The sequence below is a fragment of the Thamnophis elegans genome, chromosome 4 (assembly GCF_009769535.1).
Source record: "Thamnophis elegans isolate rThaEle1 chromosome 4, rThaEle1.pri, whole genome shotgun sequence".
NCBI classification, from domain to species: domain Eukaryota; kingdom Metazoa; phylum Chordata; class Lepidosauria; order Squamata; family Colubridae; genus Thamnophis; species Thamnophis elegans.
This window is the reverse complement of record NC_045544.1, coordinates 46,973,388-46,991,610: the sequence shown is the minus strand read 5'-3', so window position 1 is coordinate 46,991,610 and position 18,223 is coordinate 46,973,388. Positions and strand designations below refer to the sequence as shown.

The 18,223-nt window shown below is 40.6% G+C and overlaps 1 protein-coding gene across 1 annotated transcript in view; it reads right to left on the bottom strand.

Annotated features, from left to right (window-relative positions):
- The window catches only part of ECT2L (epithelial cell transforming 2 like), an 80,657-nt gene that overhangs the window by 39,167 nt on the left and 23,267 nt on the right, over positions 1-18,223 (bottom strand). Inside the window, 8 exon segments of the mRNA XM_032215356.1 lie at positions 228-347; positions 1,695-1,798; positions 2,666-2,708; positions 2,711-2,787; positions 2,790-2,813; positions 2,816-2,847; positions 3,821-3,917; positions 7,444-7,572. Coding sequence (XP_032071247.1) covers positions 228-347; positions 1,695-1,798; positions 2,666-2,708; positions 2,711-2,787; positions 2,790-2,813; positions 2,816-2,847; positions 3,821-3,917; positions 7,444-7,572 — 626 coding nt within the window.

The following is an 18,223-nucleotide window of genomic DNA, read 5'->3' as shown; positions in this document are numbered from 1 at the left end:
TCTTTTTAATAAAATTACGTATTAATTTCCTTTCAATTCAGGGATATAAAATTATTCTAACTATACCCTCTCAATAAAAAAAATCAAGTAATGATCCATGAAAGACCTCAAATCTTATGACAAACCACTTATCTTTCACTTTGTCAAGGAAAAGGTTTCAAACAGAATAAGGACAAAACTAAAAATTACAGGAGTAGCGAAAACCCAACTTTTGATCCTTGTGGTACCTTAAGTAGCACATCAAATCCTGATTCTGAAGTGCCCTTGGTCAAGAGATCCTGGTCTCCAAGTTCTCCATTCTTACATTTCTTCATGAGGAAAGATGATAGAAATTCCAGGGGTTTTTCCTAAAGAATCATACAGGTTAGAAGAATATGCCTATTGTTTCCTTTCATGCAGATACAATCACTGCCAATCAACTAGTCAGAGAGGAAGTACAGATAATGTTTCAACTATTTCTTTTCATCTTAATTTAGTAGCAAGTTATGGGCATGATTCACCAGAGAATTCATCTGGAATCATTTCTCCCAGCACACAGTATAAGAAAGGCAGTGAAAACACATGACATTAACACATTGATCAGGTTAATACTTTATTGTCAGATCTAAGAATAGTGGCTATCATGCACAGGCAGATAGATGTGGAAGATATGGAAAAACTCATGGCAGATTATTCAGGCTGTTTAAGATTGGCTTCCTTTGTGGCCATCTCCTTCTGTGGCAATAGGATACTGATGACAATTTGTTTCTCAAAGCAACAACAGGTTGAGAGCAACTGTTCCCAAGCAGACTGTAATAGACATTTATTTCACCTTTACAAAAGCCCAGGGATAGGAAATACGTTGTGGTTGATTGCTCAATAAGAGAATTCTTCATTAACTAATTAAATTATTTGCATTGTGTCAAAACATAGAACTAGCATTTCTATCACGTTCTTGCTTATCACATGCATGCATCTTAACTTGTGGGGAAGTACTGTTCAGCTGTTGTTTGAAAAAATACAGATTGATGTGCAAAAAAACAGAGGAAGAGATTAACATGTTCTGCTGTTTTTTGCACACACGGCGGACACTGTATATATATAGGGTTTTGCTTTATAACTGTGGCACTAAGTGCATAAATGCCATAGTACTGGAGCAGGAAGCCTAGTTTCAGTCTTCTTTTATACCCTTCTGTGTGAGATCAACTTATGAAGAGAACTGTAAGAAACATAATGTAGATCTGAAATAGGGACTTCTGGTCTAACTAAAATGGATGCTATAACCAGTTTACTTGGCCTGTAAACAAAGATGCTGCAGGTTTTCCCTGTTCTGCTCACATCCTCCCCTGGAAGAGTGTCGGAAAAGGGGCATAACGGCTATCAGCTAGTAAGTGAATTCATAGAGAAATTTATATTCCATGTATTGTTTCTTGCTCTTAGATCTGATCCACATATCTAAGATGTAAGAATCATTAGGGCTACGGGGATTACAATGATGTGCCCATTTTAATGATAGTTTGTGCATAGAAACCAGGGTTGTTAATTCCTTGTTTTCAGCACCACCACAAAGTAATATACCCTGCCTCCTTAGCAATGAGAAGCAAGATAGTGCAATGATGCCAATGGAAGGACTTCAAATAAGTCCTGAAGTCAAGTGATGCCATTGCCAACATAATATTAATATATAGTACGTTAAAAGATTACACTTATCATACATGGTTTCCTTCTTGAGAGTTCACTAATCCATTAGCCAAAATCTGGATTATTCCTTCATTGTCTTGAATATTGGACCAACTCATAGTATTAAACATAATTTGACCTGTGTATTAAATATTAGTTACTTTACGATGTCACACTCACAGGGTTGCTACTTGTCATTGCATAGTTTTGTTTAAAGGGGGACAAAAATAGGGAATTCTCTTTAAATTAGATTATTTTGTATATTCTGATTATCCAGTTACTTGAGCATGCACATAAACAGATCTAGACACAGAGAGTTGGTTGGTAGCATCTAGTCAAATCTAGATGACTGCCTACAACCAAACAGCATTGAACCTGATGAGTATTTGAACAAGAGTCAAACTCAATAATGAGATTTTATATTGTAAATAGAGAGCCACTTTGCGATAGTGATTAACATACCAGGCTAGAAAACAGAAAACTGAATTTAGGTCCCATTTTAAGCATGAAACCAGTTGGCTGACCTTGGGCTAGTCATTCTTTCTCATCCCCTAAGAAAGATGCAAAGGCAAAAATCTTGCCAATAAAACTTCAGGAGCATATCCAGGCCATTGCCAGGAGTCAACATTGACTTTGAAGGCATACAAGAATCAGAGGTGGGTTGCTCCTGGTTCAGCCCGGATTCAGTGAACTGTAGTGGCGGCGGCAGGAGGCTCTGCCCACCCACCCAGACACTTCTGTGCATGTGCAGAAGCATTGCGCACACGCGCGAGCGAACCATAATGAACATAATAGAAACCCACCACTGACAAGCATGCACAAATAAACAACATGGAAAAATCCACATCTGTAATGTACAGGCCAGGCCAAAAAATATCATCTATCTTTATAATAAACTGAACACCGTTGCTAGGATGGGATGCAATTTTTATACTGACAAAAGTCTAAAATGTCCAATGGAATTCTATTTCAGATAGACATAGAAGACCATAATGAGAAAAATTACCAAGAATTTTGCCAGCCATGTTCTTTTGCAAATCAAAAAAAATATGGATTCAGCTTTTTGCCTGACAACATCCAGTGCCTCTTCCAGCAGCTCGGTGAATCTGAGCCATATTTGCAGTTTACTTCAGTGAGATAGAGAAACGGAGAGGGCTTTCTTTCTGATGTCCCAGCCATTCACTGAGACTGTAATATACAAAATCATTTCCCTTCCATGGACTATTTCTTATGTTCCATCTCTCTGCAACAACCCCCCCAACCCCCTCCCCCCCAGAATTGGCTAAGATTTGGAAGGCACCAACCTGGTATCAAATAAGAAAATGCTAATTTTATTTTCTGTATTAAAAACCCCTGGAAAATAAAGCAGTGCTGCATATAAAGGATGTAGTAGGTACATGGTAGGTCACGAGGTTAGAACACTGGGCTGATGATCAGCAGTCTCACATTTGAGACCTGTTGCTGCTGCAGGACAGGGTGAGATCCTGTCACTCACTCCAGCTTGCGGCCAATCCAGCGGTTCAAAAGTGGGCAATTACAAGTAGATAAATGGTACCACTTCAATGGGCAACATCACGAGGACACGAAAGGAGCCCCCAACTGGGCTCCCACCGCCAATGATGATGTCACTGGCAAATTCTTTTGCCATGGAAGACTTTGATACTTCCAACATGAAAGTATTAGTATTAATGATGTAATTGAATTTGTTTCTTTTTTCTCCAGTTTCCCCTGTTCCAAACCTGTAGCTTGGACATGTTGCAATTTAATAACATGTGAAGCATACATGCATATACAGACAACATTGTTTTACAGTGGCATCTTATAGTTCATCCATTCAATTCTTAGTATTGCTGAGAAGATTCTAGAAGAACCTGCTCCTGTTTGTTTAGATTCTGTCAGGATCCTATTACAAAATGCCATTTGCATCTGTTTATTGTGCCAAGTCAGATCACTGATCCTTAAACTTGATATGTCAGTTTCTGATTGGCTATAGTTCATTGCCAGCAAATGTCATTGTTCACCTGTAATCTATTAGCAAGCTCATCTGTTAAAAATCTAAGCAACTTTGAGGAAAATAAGACGGGATGCAGCTGATTTAAAATATGGCCAGCAGTCAAATATCTGATGTAGATCTTCCCAAATATGTAGGAATTTTCTCCACCTACTGTGTTGATAAGACCCGGTAGCTATTCCTGTGGGAGTCCTGAAGAATGCTCCAGTTAGATGAGTCAGCTGTGAAAGGATCTCTTTTCCTGCCTCTGAAAATGATTAAAGTAATCCTGTAAAAGTGTAGCATGTATTTGAGGATAAGATATTATTTGGAATGTTATGGATTGGGGACTGGTCTTTTGTGAAGGAGAAATGGTTCCTTCTCTCATGTTAAATTTGGGGTTTTTTATTTTGTTTATATTAGGATATTGGGGCCATTTTTTGACTTTCAAATGGTATTTTGTTATACACTCGACTTACAATCATTTGTTTCACGATCATTCGCAGTCACAACGGCACTGAAAAAAAGTGACTTATGACTGGGTTTCATGCTTATGACTGTTGCAGCATTCCCCTAGTGACATGATCAACATTCAGACGCTAGGCAACTGACTTGTATTTATGATGGTTGCACTCTCCTGGGGTCATGCGATCATACTTCGGAACCTTTCCAGCTGGCTTCCGACAAGCAAAATCAACCCCACAATTCACTTAACAGCTAACAGTAAGTCATTTAACAACTGTTGTGGCAAAAAAGGCCTTAAAATAGGACACAATTCATTTAACAACTGTCTTGCTTAGCAACATAATTTTTTGACTTGATTATGGTCATAAGTCAAGGACAGCCAATAGTTACAAGATGAGGAATGTTGAGTTTTATACTGTATATGTTGATTAAAAATTTAGAACGCTGCTTGGATCTTTTGCTGGTAACTTCATTGAAAACATAGTTACTTGTTTGATTTGCCTATTATTAAGAAATAGATGTAAGGTGAAGAGCTTTATATTTGTTAGCTAAGAGAAGGTAAAGGGATTAGGGAATTGTTTACTGTCTACTTGCCATGAAGAGGGTGAGGGGTCATTTTCTTAGAGAGAAGGGTTTTCCCCCCCTTTATATATTTATTTTCTTGCATTTTTTCTTTTAGTCTTTATTATCTTTTATTGTTTAATTCAAACTTTTAATAAACATTATTTGAAAAAATGTAGAATGTAGCAATTACAACCCTAAAATAAACATCAAGCTAATAACCCTAAAATAAACATCAAGCTAATCAAGGAGAGAAGAAACCTAAAACTAAGAAGAAATTTCCTAAGAGTTAGAACAATTAACCAGTGGAACAACATGCCTCTAGAAGTTGTAAATCAGGGGTGTCAAACTCGCAGCCAGTGGGCCAAATGCATCATGTAGGGGGAAGTCACAATACGTCACATGACAACTTCGTGACGATGTGAGTTCGACACCCCTGTTGTAAATTCTCCAAAACTGGAAGTTTTTAAGAAGAGATTGGACAACCATTTGTCTGAAATGGTACAGGGCCGTGATGGCGAACCTATGGCACACATGCCACAGGTGGCACACGAAGCCATTTGTCAGGGCATGCAAGGGAAGCCTCCTGAAAGCTCTGGAGGTCGAAAATTGGCCCTATGGACAAATCGGAAGTCACAATTCCTGAACTTTTGGGTTCCCAGTAGGTCCATTTTTTGCCCTCCACAGGATTCAGGGAAGCTCCTGAAGCCTCCGGAGGGCCTGAGGGGGGCTGTTTTCGCCATCCCCAGGCTCCTAGAAAGCCTCTGGAGCCTGGAGGGGGTAAAACAACCAGTGCCAAAATCCGGGGAGGGTGTGCTGGTTGCGCGCACATGCACGCTGGATCACACACATAGCATTATGGGTATGGCACGCCCATGCACAACCTCCCTGCGCTCCCCCCGCTTTTGGCACGGGAGCCAAAAAAGGTTAGCCATCACTGGTGTAGGGTTGCCTGCCTCAGCAGGGAGTTGGCTAAAAGACATCCAAGATCCCTTCATTCTTCTATTCTATTCTATTCTATTCTATTCTATTCCATTCTATTCCACTCCACTCCACTCCACTCCACTCCACTCCACTCTACTCTACTCTAATGCAGTTGCCTGTTCTTCCCGGAGATAGGAAAACACATGCTCTATGTTGAGCAATCAGTAGCCCATAAGAAATGTGGTGTTACTTTTCCCTCAGTTTAATTTTACAGCCTGTTTGAAAGAATAAGGCAAAGAGATCTTTCCTTGACCCAGTTACTGTGATCTCACAGCATTGCATCCCTTCTGGAATAGGTTCACTATGAGGTGTTATGGCCATTATTGGGGGGGGGGGGAAATCACCCGGAATAATGTTTCTAATCAGTATGTGCCTTTTGCTTTCTCTTCCCTCCTATTTTATGACCCTTTTGTGCTATTTCTGTTGACTGAGTCTGTTATCAAAGAACTCTGCCTTGTATAATAACAATACTGTGATAAGAATACTGTATGGAGGTGGGCAGGTGAGATGACACTCTCTATAATGGTTGGTGAATAATATATTATTTCACAGGGTGATAAAGACTCTTCACAGGACATTCTATAAATAAATGAAGGAGAAAGCTAGGGCATCAGAGAAAATTGGATTGCTGGATCTTTTTATCCATCAGAGAAGACTTCCTTCTTTTTTAATCTGAACATGAAAAGCAAGTCACTAAACAATATTTTAGACTTTGGCCTTTGGACCAACTCTCAAGGTCTTTGGCTCTTGAAGACCACTTCTGATACAGCTGAGGATAGCCCAAATGTTTTGCTAGGTGAAGCTAAATTAAATGAAGTTATACTCAGCCAGTATATTATATTGGTGGGGAGTTGGTGATCCCAAAACAATCATACTTACACACATGTGCGGGTGTGCGTGCACACACACACACACACGCACATGCGTGTGCCTTGGGGCTTCAATCACATACTGTATTCTTCGGAGTATAAGACGCACTGGAGCACAAGATGCACCAAGATTTTGAAGAAAAAAAAAGTTTTTGCACTCTGCAGACCTCCCAAAAACGGCTCGTTTTTTGCAAAAAGGGGCCCGCTTTTTGTTTCCAAAAAAAGAGCATGAAGAGCCTTTAGGAGGCTTGTAGAGTGTTCCTGGGGTGGGTGGGCCAAAAATGAACAAAAAATGGCTCATTTTTCACAAAAATGAGCCCGTTTTTGTCCAAAAAAAAATGGCATGCATAGCCTTTAGGAGGCTTATAGAGTGCTCCTGGGGGCTGACATTGAGCAAAAAACTGACTGTTTTTTGCTCATTTCTGCCCTCCAAGCATTTCTGCCCTCCTAAAGGCTATGCACAGCCATTTAGGTGAAGGGGCGGGGTTTCGGAAGGCAAAAAATGCTGTATTCAATGTATAAGATGCACCCAGATTTTCAAGCTGTTTTTTGAGGGAAAAAGCTGCATCTAATTCTCTGAAAAATACGGTAGTTACAATCAACATCTTGCCTTTTTACCAATGTATGTCCCTGGTTATGTTTGTACTGTGGAAATTACTTGAAAACATGAATAAGTGCTGATAACGCCCACTTTCTGGCTAACATCTAAAAGGCTCAACCCAAAGGAAAAGAGGTTGGGAAGGAAAAGGGGAGAAGCAAAACCACTCATGGTTTGTGGCCATGTAATTAACCGTTGCATAACACATGGTAGCTCCATTGAAGCCACAACCAAATCAAAGGAGTTTCCTGTTTGAGTAGATCTATTGTAAACAAAGGGAAAGATGCCAATTTTTCTGGGTGGCAAGTTAGACTGACCTGAAGCTGCCAGAGGAACAAAGAGGTCTATGCTTCCACCTTCTTCTGGTGAGATAATGCAACTTTTTAAGCGCTTCCAAAACTCTCTCACCTCAGGTTTAAGAAGATTTGGGGCATTGATTTTGTAACCTAAATAAAATTAAGCAAAGGGTACAATTAAGGTGAAGGGACAATATTCAGAATCCCAACTGTCTTGAACTGCAAAAAGATTCTACTACTATACCCCATCAGGAAGTATTGACCGATTCAATTTTTTTTTCTCTAGAAAATGTAAAAGTAAAATGCCAGACTCTGATTCTGCTACTCTTCAGATGCACAAACTCCTATGTCTATTATTTTTAAAAGAAGTCATAAGATTGATAGATATCATTGATACTAATGAGTTGGAACCTATCTCTTAACTTTAGAGCCACAATAATCTCTTCCTAGTGTAGGAAATGTGTAAGAATTGTCCTGTTTCCCTCTTCCTGCTCCTTTTTGTATATATTTTTAGATTCTAATCAAACTCAGGCAGGAACCAGCAAAACCTTTCTTCCTTTGCAAATTGCCATCTGCATTGATGATGATATATAAAGATTATCCCAGAGTTCAGGGCAAGGATATCTTGTTGGTATAATATAAAAGAGTTTTCTAATTTTTTAAATCTTGGGCTGGCAGAAAAAAACCCCTTTTCTTTGTGCTTTCTTCTTGTCTGATACTCTCTTTCTGTTCTACTTTCCCAAATTTTCTTTTATTTTATCAGGATCTCTATTTTTTTAAGTGCTTAAAATCTAATAAATCTAATAAAAGGCTGAGGAAAGATAATTAGGCTTCTATATAAAATATTGTTTGTATTTTTCCTAAATAAGGAAATCATGCCATATTGAGCAATGGGAGTAAATGAAGTTACTGGGAAGTGAAGAAATTAATGCATTTTTATACCACTTCATGTTTTTGCCACTATAAGTTGCAGAAAAATAAAGATTGATGATTGAAAACTAGTTATGGAAATTATGATGATCAACTATACCATGCTATACTTTATGGTCCTTAAACTTCAGTGGAGGATGAGAAAATTAGAGAAATATTATTAGGCTGAGTCAAAAATAATTAAATTTCACACTCAGAAGATCTTATGACCTCTTAATCAAGGAGAAAAAAATCGCTCAACTTCAATTTGCAAGTCCCGGTACTTTGTGATTTTTTCTTGCTGTTTATCTTCAATCCGTGCATCTCCAGGTATTGCAACGTCAATGAAACATACTTTTTACTTTTCAACTATTGTTATGTCAGGTGTGTTGTGGGCCAGGTTTAGAGGTTTATTCAACTTGTATGCCGCCCTATTCCCGAGGGACTCAGGGCGGCTCACAAACCTGGAGGGAAGGGACATCATACAAAAGGGAAACAACAAAGACAAACAACAATACAAAACAGTTTTAAAAGGTCTCAACTAGCACTCCAGTTCGAGAGGGGATGGAACTCAGCAGCCCCAGGCCTGCTGGAACAGCCAGGTCTTAACGGCGATACAGAAAGCCTGAAGGGTGGTGAGGGTCCGAATCTCCACGGGGAGATCGTTCCAGAGGGCCGGAGCAGCCACAGAGAAGGCCCTCCTCCGGGTGGTTGACAGCAGGCATTGGCCGGTCGATGGAATTCGGAGGAGGCCTAGTCTGTGGGATCTAATGGGTCTTTGGGAGGTAATCGGCAGAAGGCGGTCTCTCAAGTACCCAGGTCCAATACCATGTAAGGCTTTATAAGTGACGACTAGCACCTTGAAGCGTATCCGGAGACCAATAGGCAACCAGTGTAGCTCGCGGAGGATAGCTGTAACGTAGGTGTACCGAGGTGCACCCACTATCGCTCACGCGGGCTACATTCTGGACAAGCTGAAGTCTCCGAACACTCTTCAAGGGCTGCCCGTCAGGTGCCTGTCAGTCTGAATTCTGAAGTCCCACAAGATCTTGATTTTCTCATTCTCTAAAACCTTCTGAACCTGATGTTCCCAGAGGTTTTTGCTGTACTCAAATCCAAACTTTTGGCACAATTTCCAGTGAATGATCTTAGCAACATGGTCATGGCGTTGTAGGTAGTCAGTTTGTGAAATTTTGCTGCACCCACTGATCAAATGGTTGACTGTCTCATCTTTCTCATTACAGAGCGACATTTGCTGTTGGTGGTAACATGTTGAATTTTTGCCTTCATGCAGTTTGTGGCTAAGGCTTGTTCTTGAGCTGCCAAAATAAAGCCTTCTGTTTCTTTTTTAGTGCTCCTGATCTTAACCAGTTCCAAGTTAGCTTTTGGTCAGCTTTGCCTTCAATACTTTTCAAGTATTGGCTATGCATAGCTTAGTTTTTCCAATTTTCAGCTTGCTTCTCAATTACTTCTTTCTTATATTCAGCTTTTGACTTAGTTGTCTTTAAAAGGCCTCCTTTATTTACTTCCTTAATCATTGGTTCTTCACTTTTCTGGATGTAATCATTCAAGCTGTGTTTTCTTCTTCCACAGTCTGTTTTACTTGTAGGAGTCCTCGACCACCCTCTGCTCTTGGTAGATATAATTGGTCAACATCACTTTTAGGCAGTGGTGGGTTGCTGTCGGTCCTCCCCGGTTCTCACGAACCGGTTGGTCACTGGACCCGGAAGTAAGTTCCAGAACGCCTGCCCTGGCCCTGTATACCCAGACGGTATTTTGTCCCTTCTGTCTCCCTGTGCATGCTCAGAAAAGCAACTTCGGGAAGGTCCTTTGCTAGCAAGCAGGTTCTAGGATGCCTGCTGCCACCAAAGGACCTTCCTGGAGTTGCTTTTCTGAACGGTATGTTGTCCCTTCTGTCTCCCCGTGCCACCCGCTCGTCTGCATTCAAACCAGCCCGCCCCCTTTTGTCTCCTGGCATGGGCTCTCCGGAGTGGGAGGTTCTTTCCAAAGACCAGCTTCTTTCTGGCGCGGCGATGGCCAGCGAAGCTCTTAGCGAAGGCAAGAATCCCGCCGCTGTGCCAGATTCAGCAAACCATGAGGCCGTCAGAGAGAAGAGGGCAGTGCATGCCCGTGGGCTTGTGCAACAGCCGAATCCTTGCCTCCTATTTTGCAGCTGCTGCACAAGCCCACATGGCATGCGCTGAACTCTTCTCTCTTGACAGCAGCCTGGTTAAAAAGAAGGACGAGTCTCTGCTGGTCTGAAGCCCATCCAGCAGTAGCAGTAGTTTCCCTTTTCTTCCGCCCAGCTCACCACCCCCTCTTTGCTTAGGCTCCCCGCTGGGTTTGGGGACTTATGCCCCTCCTGACGTGCTTTGCAACCGCTGGAGCCCACACGGACCTCTTCATGGTGCTGGCTGGGCAACCTGGTTCTGGGGATTCCCCCCTCACACACAAAAAAAGACCGGTTGCCCGTCTCTCCAGATCTTGTGGTTTTTCAGGATTTTCTTTTTAAAAAACGCTTCTCCAGGTGATCTTGAAAACCTGCGAGATTGCTTTGGAAGGGGACAGTTGGGCAGCATTTCCCCCTGCTCCCCTCCCTGGGTGCCTGCAGCCTCGGAGCCTGCAGCCTTAAAGCAAGCCTTTGCACAGTAAAGAAAATCTTCTCACGAGTGAGAGAAGTTCTTAATTGCCTTTACTGTGCAAGTTGCTGCAGGCTCTGAGGCTGCAGGCACCCAGGGATGGGGTGGGGGGAATGCTGCCTGTCTGTCCCCTCCCAAAGCAACCTCGCAGGTTTTCAAGGTCATCTGCAGAGGTGTTTTTAAAAAGAAAATGGTCTTCTTGGGAGGGGGAATGGGCTGCCCTCAGAGGAGCCGGCGCCCGGGGTGCCCTGAAGCAGCGCCAGCCAACATGTCCATAAGAAAAGCCCCAAGGGCAAGTGCAGCAGCGCCACACCCACCTCCGCCCTGCCGGCTGCCCAGCAACGCATCCCCGCCGCCTCCTTCTACTCAGCAGGCGGGCCAGGTAGGGGTGCAGGCATGGCCCAGGAGAGAGAGGTTAACAGGGGACGCTGCCCAGCCAGTTCCTTTTTGCAAATGTTTTATTTGTGATGCAATATGTTGCTTTTAAGTGTACAGGTTGGTGCATGGTTCATGTGTCTCAAGGTGGCTGCTTTTCTATGGGCAGGCCAAGTTGGTGCAAGGCAGCTTTGCCAGATTTTGTGTGTTTCTGGTTCGTTGTTTAGGTAATTGTGCGGTGGTTGCTGGTTCTATGAGCTTCCTGGCACTGTCCTTTATAATTTCCCACAATGCCTTGATGGTTTTTATTCCAGTGGCTTTGTCTTTCCTGTTCTTAGGGTTAGGGGAAAAACTGGTTTCATCTGCAGTCTTTGCAAGGTCCCCCACTTGGTCACATGGCCAGCAAGCCACTCCCACAAAGGAGGCCACACCCACAGAGTAGGTTCCAAAAATTTTTGAAACCCACCACTGCTTTTAGGGTGCAAAGCATGATTCATTGTCATAAGCTTCCTTGTTTTTCTGTCCAAGTTGTCCAACTCCATCTGGGGCCAGTCAATATTCCTGAAGAGTATCAAATCACAGGTATAATCCAGGTATTTATGGCTTTTGTGATGTTTCCTCCACTCAATTTGGACTTTAATATCTTGCAAATTCGTCGAATGTACTTGGCTGAAGTTAATTCCTTGACTTTATTATGCATTAAGTCAGAAGCCTCTAAAATCCCCAAGTACTTGTAGCCTTCTTCTGGTTTTACTGCCTTTATCATTTCTTCATTCTCAAGTTCTATTCCATCATCTTCTATGATCTTGCCTGCTTTGGTTTCCAATGTTGCACATTCGTCAATTCCAAACTGCATACCAATGTCTTGGCTAAATTATTTTGTGCTTTCAATTAATAAATTCAGTTCAGCTTTTGTTTTACCAAACAGCTTCAAATCATTCATGTACACCAAGTGCGAAATTTTCAGTCCTTTCTTTGCAAGTTCGTATCCATAGTTCATCTTCTTCAAAATGATTGTCAGTGGTAGCATTGAGAGTATAAAAAGTAGGGATGAAAGGGAATCACCCTGGAAAATGCCTCATTTAATTTCAACTTCACCCAGTTATATTCATTAGCTATAAGCTTAATTTTCCAGAGGTTCATTGAAGTTTCCATGAATTTTTGTATGTTGCTGCTGATGCCAAAGATTTTCAGGCATTTCTTGATCCAGCTATGGGGAACTGAATCAAATGCTATCCAAGCCATGAACAGATTGGTTTGTCTTTTCTTTGAATTATTTAGGATTAGTTTGTCAATTAGCAGTTGGTCCTTTGTTCCTCTTGAATTTTTGCAGCATCCTTTCTGTTCTACAGGAAGCAAGTTATTTCTTTCCAAGTATCCATAAATTTGGTTTGCAATGATACCAGTAAGGAGCTTGTATGTTGTTGGCAAACAGGTGATTGGCCTATAGGATCCTTTCCTTTTTCTTTATCTTTTTGGATCAAAAATGTCCTTCCAGTTGTCATCCATTCATCATTTTCAGGTGTTTTAAAAAACTGGTTCATTTGGGCTGCCAATCTTTTGTGCACACTTGTAAGTACTTTTAACCAGAAGCCATGTAACTCATCTGGGCCAGGTGCACTCCAGTTCTTCACTTTTCTTGACTGTCTTTGCCCCATTTCTTTTGTTATTTTCACATCTTCCATTTTATGCACTTTAATAGAATCCTCAATCTGTTTGATCCATTTTACGTTTCTGTTGTGCTTCTTGTTGTTTCCCCACAAATTCTTCCAGAATTTCAGAGCTTTCTCTTTATCAGGCTTTTCATTTGTTGTTACTCCATCTCCACTTTCTAAGCTCTTATAAAACTGGTGCTGATTTGCTCTTAACTGTGAGTTTTCCTTGAATTGAGTTACTTGGTTTTCATATCTTTTAATCTTTTCAGCAACGGCAACAACCCTCTGCCTCAGCTCTTCAATTACTATTGCAATCTCTTTATTCTCCAACTTGTATCTTGCTTCCAGGTTGCTTTTGACCTGCTTGCTCTTTAGTTGACCTTGCCTTAGGTTCTTCAAGTTGCTCAAGTCTCCATGAAATTTTTTGATCTTCAATTCCAACCAAATTTTCCATTTAGGCTTCCTCTTCTTGCCTCTTTGGTTCGTTTGTATTTTCAAACCCAATTCTTTGGTGGTTATGAAGGCTGCTGCATACATCAGCTGGTTTGTTTCAGCTTGCACAGTCTCATTGACCTTTTTTAGTACGTTTCTCAATTCTTTCTGGCTCACTTGGTTCAGCTTTGGTGAATGTGTTCTTTCAGCATCTTCCATTTGATGCTTTATTTTCTCAGGTAATTGAGAAATATCTGTTGGTGTTTGTTCTTCAGTGCTTTCTTGTTCTTTATCTTCATCCATTTCAGCATCCTCTTCCTCCCTTTCTTCCTCAGTTTGCTATTGAGTCTGCAAATCATTCTTGATGTTACTCTTCTTTGTTGGTATACTCAGACCATTAGTTGCTTTCTCTTTGATTCCTATTAATTCTGCTGTAGTGAAAAATTTGTGGCTTAGAATTACATGTAGTTGGTGCATTAGCCTTTTTTCACTGATATCACAGTCTGTGTGGTTCACCTTCCAAATCTGATACATTCATTTTTGAAATCCACGTTTTGCTGGCTCAGACTGATAGTAAGCTTTCATAATAGATATTTTTTCTTCACTAGTCCAGATTTTTCGCTTTTTCACTTTTTCCTCCAGTAGCTTGTCAGCTCCATGCCCTGGTTGCATAGCAGAGGGAGCTGAACCCTGTAGCTCATTTTGCGCAGAATGCCCAGGAACCATAGCATCCAATGGAACCCTTGTTAATTCGGGCGACGGTTCAGCCGGCATAAATTTCATTTTTTTCGTATTCACCATATTTGAATGGGTTGTGGAGCAAATTTTGTCTGGCCCTTCACCTAAGAACTGTCTGATATGGTTGTACCTGTTCAGCATATCTTTTAGGATCATTAGAGTGTGCAAGCTATTATTATTATTATTATTATTATTATTATTATTATTATTATTATTATACAATTGCATCACAGCGGCCAGTTGTTTCGCCGGATTTGGCATTGGTTACTAGTCGGGCCCCACCCAGGGGCCTAGGACGTCGTAACGTATTTTCGTAATATGCGTGCAGATCCAAGCAGTGCGGCTTTTTGCATTTGACTGATGGTGATTTTGTCAATTTTTAACTGTTTTAAATGTAATTCCAGTGCTTTTGGAATAGCACCCAGTGTGCCAATTACTACTGGAATTATCACTGCTGGTTTGTGCCATAGTCGTTGAATTTTGATTTTTAAGTCCTGGTATCTTGCGATTTTTTCATGTTCCTTCTCGGCGACCCTGCTATCACCTGGTATTGCGATGTCTATGATTGTGACCTTATTTTTCTCAACCAGTGTGATGTCTGGTGTATTATGCGCCAGTATTTTGTCGGTTTGTATACGGAAATCCCACAAGATCTTGACCATCTGATTTTCGGTGACCTTTTCAGGCTGATGTTCCCACCAGTTTGTTGCTGTTTTAATATTATAATTTTTGCACAAATTCCAATGGATCATTTGTGCTACTGAATTGTGCCGCAATTTATAATCAGTCTGCGCGATTTTTTTACAGCAGCTGAGTATGTGATCAACAGTTTCATCAGCTTCTTTGCAAAGTCTGCATTTGGCATCATCAGAGGATTTTTTGATTTTGGCCTTAATGGCATTTGTGCGGATAGCTTGTTCTTGCGCAGCCAGGATTAGTGACTCTGTTTCTTTCTTTAATGTACCTGTTGTTAACCATAACCAAGTTTGTTCACTGTCCACTTTATCTTTTATTTTTTCCAGAAATTGGCCATGCAGTGCTTTGTTCTGCCAACTCTCCATTCTTGATTTTATCACATCTTTTCTGTATTCTTGTTTCGTCTGTTGGGCCTTCAGTAGATTTTTGTTCTTTACTTCAATTAATAGATGTTCTTGACTTTCTTTTAAATAATCAGCCAGTGCATGTTTTTCTTCTTCAACTGTTTGCTTCACTTGTAATAATCCTCTGCCACCTGATTTTCGGGGCAGATATAGTCTATCAGTATCACCACGTGGATGTAAACTGTAGTGCATTGTCATTAGTTTCCTGGTTTTTCGGTCCAAAAGGTCCAAATCAGCTTGTGTCCAGTTAACTATACCAGCTGTGTATCTTATAACTGGTATTGCCCAGGTATTTATGGCCTTGATTGTATTTCCACCATTCAATTTAGTTTTCAAAATTTTCCTAACTCTGTTGGTGTACTCTCGCCTGACAATAGTTTTTACTTCTCCATGCTTGATGTTATCCAACTGCAAAATTCCTAAGTATTTGTAGGCTTCATTTTCATTGCATTTAATTAGTTGGCCATTGGGCATTTCAATTCCCTCACATGCAGTGATTTTGCCTCTTTTTATGGATACAGTGGCGCATTTTTCCATGCCAAACTGCATTGAAATATCAGTGCTGAATACTCGGACTGTGTTTGTCAATGATTGGATTTCTATTTCTGACTTTCCATAGAGTTTCAAATCATCCATATATAGTAAATGTGAAATTTTTTCAGCTTCTTTGGCTGTTTGGTAGCCTAATTTCATTTTTTTAAGATTACTGATAGTGGGATCATTGCGATGGTGAAGAGAAGAGGTGAAAGTGAATCACCCTGGAAAATTCCTCGCTTGATATTAACCATTCCGTAGATCTCATTCCCTACTGCCAACTCAGTTCTCCATTGTTTATTATTATTATTATTATTGTTGTTGTTGTTGTACAATTGTATCACAGCGGCCAGTTGTTTCGCCGGATTTGGCATTGGTTACTAGTCGGGCCCCACCCAGGGGCCTAGGACGTCGTAACGTATTTTCGTAATATGCGTGCAGATCCAAGCAGTGCGGCTTTTTGCATTTGACTGATGGTGATTTTGTCAATTTTTAACTGTTTTAAATGTAATTCCAGTGCTTTTGGAATAGCACCCAGTGTGCCAATTACCACTGGAATTACCACTGCTGGTTTGTGCCATAGTCGTTGAATTTCAATTTTTAAGTCCTGGTATCTTGCGATTTTTTCATGTTCCTTCTCGGCGACCCTGCTATCACCTGGTATTGCGATGTCTATGATTGTGACCTTATTTTTCTCAACCAGTGTGATATCTGGTGTATTATGCGCCAGTATTTTGTCGGTTTTTATACGGAAATCCCACAAGATCTTGACCATCTGATTTTCGGTGACTTTTTCAGGCTGATGTTCCCACCAGTTTGTTGCTGTTTTAATATTATAATTTTTGCACAAATTCCAATGGATCATTTGTGCTACTGAATTGTGCCGCAATTTATAATCAGTCTGCGCGATTTTTTTACAGCAGCTGAGTATGTGATCAACAGTTTCATCAGCTTCTTTGCAAAGTCTGCATTTGGCATCATCAGAGGATTTTTCGATTTTGGCCTTAATGGCATTTGTGCGGATAGCTTGTTCTTGCGCAGCCAGGATTAGTGACTCTGTTTCTTTCTTTAATGTACCTGTTGTTAGCCATAACCAAGTTTGTTCACTGTCCACTTTATCTTTTATTTTTTCCAGAAATTGGCCATGCAGTGCTTTGTTCTGCCAACTCTCCATTCTTGATTTTATCACATCTTTTCTGTATTCTTGTTTCGTCTGTTGGGCCTTCAGTAGATTTTTGTTCTTTACTTCGATTAATAGATGTTCTTGACTTTCTTTTAAATAATCAGCCAGTGCATGTTTTTCTTCTTCAACTGTTTGCTTCACTTGTAATAATCCTCTGCCACCTGATTTTCGGGGCAGGTACAGTCTATCAGTATCACCACGTGGATGTAAACTGTAGTGCATTGTCATTAGTTTCCTGGTTTTTTCGGTCCAAAAGGTCCAAATCAGCTTGTGTCCAGTTAACTATACCAGCTGTGTATCTTATAACTGGTATTGCCCAGGTATTTATGGCCTTGATTGTATTTCCACCATTCAATTTAGATTTCAAAATTTTCCTAACTCTGTTGGTGTACTCTCGCCTGACAATAGTTTTTACTTCTCCATGCTTGATGTTATCCAACTGCAGAATGCCTAAGTATTTGTAGGCTTCATTTTCTTTGCATTTAATTAATTGGCCATTGGGCATTTCAATTCCCTCACATGCAGTGATTTTGCCCCTTTTTATGGATACAGTGGCGCATTTTTCCATGCCAAACTGCATTGAAATATCGGTGCTGAATACTCGGACTGTGTTTGTCAATGATTGGATTTCTATTTCTGACTTTCCATAGAGTTTCAAATCACATATAGTAAATGTGAAATTTTTTCAGCTTCTTTGGCTGTTTGGTAGCCTAATTTCATTTTTTTTAAGATTACTGATAGTGGGATCATTGCGATGATGAAGAGAAGAGGTGAAAGTGAATCACCCTGGAAAATTCCTCGCTTGATATTAACTATTCCGTAGATCTCATTCCCTACTGCCAACTCAGTTCTCCATTGTTTCATCGCCTTTTCAGTAAAGGATGTAATATTTTTGCTAATACCAGTTGTTTCTAAGCATTTTATGATCCAACTATGTGGCAGTGAGTCAAATGCCTTTTTGTAATCAATCCAGACCATATTCAAGTTCGTTTTTCTGTTCTTACAATTTTCTAATATCATTTTATCAATTAGAAGCTGATCTTTGGTGCCCCTGCTCCTTCTTTTGTTGCCTTTTTGCTCTACTGGCAAGATGTTGTTTGTTTCCAAATAATCCATCATGTTATCTGCAATAATGCCTGTGAGTAATTTGAAGGTTGTTGGCAAGCATGTTATTGGTCTGTAGTTTCAGGTGTTGTTCCTTTAGCTGCATCTTTCTGAATCAAGTATGTTTTTCCA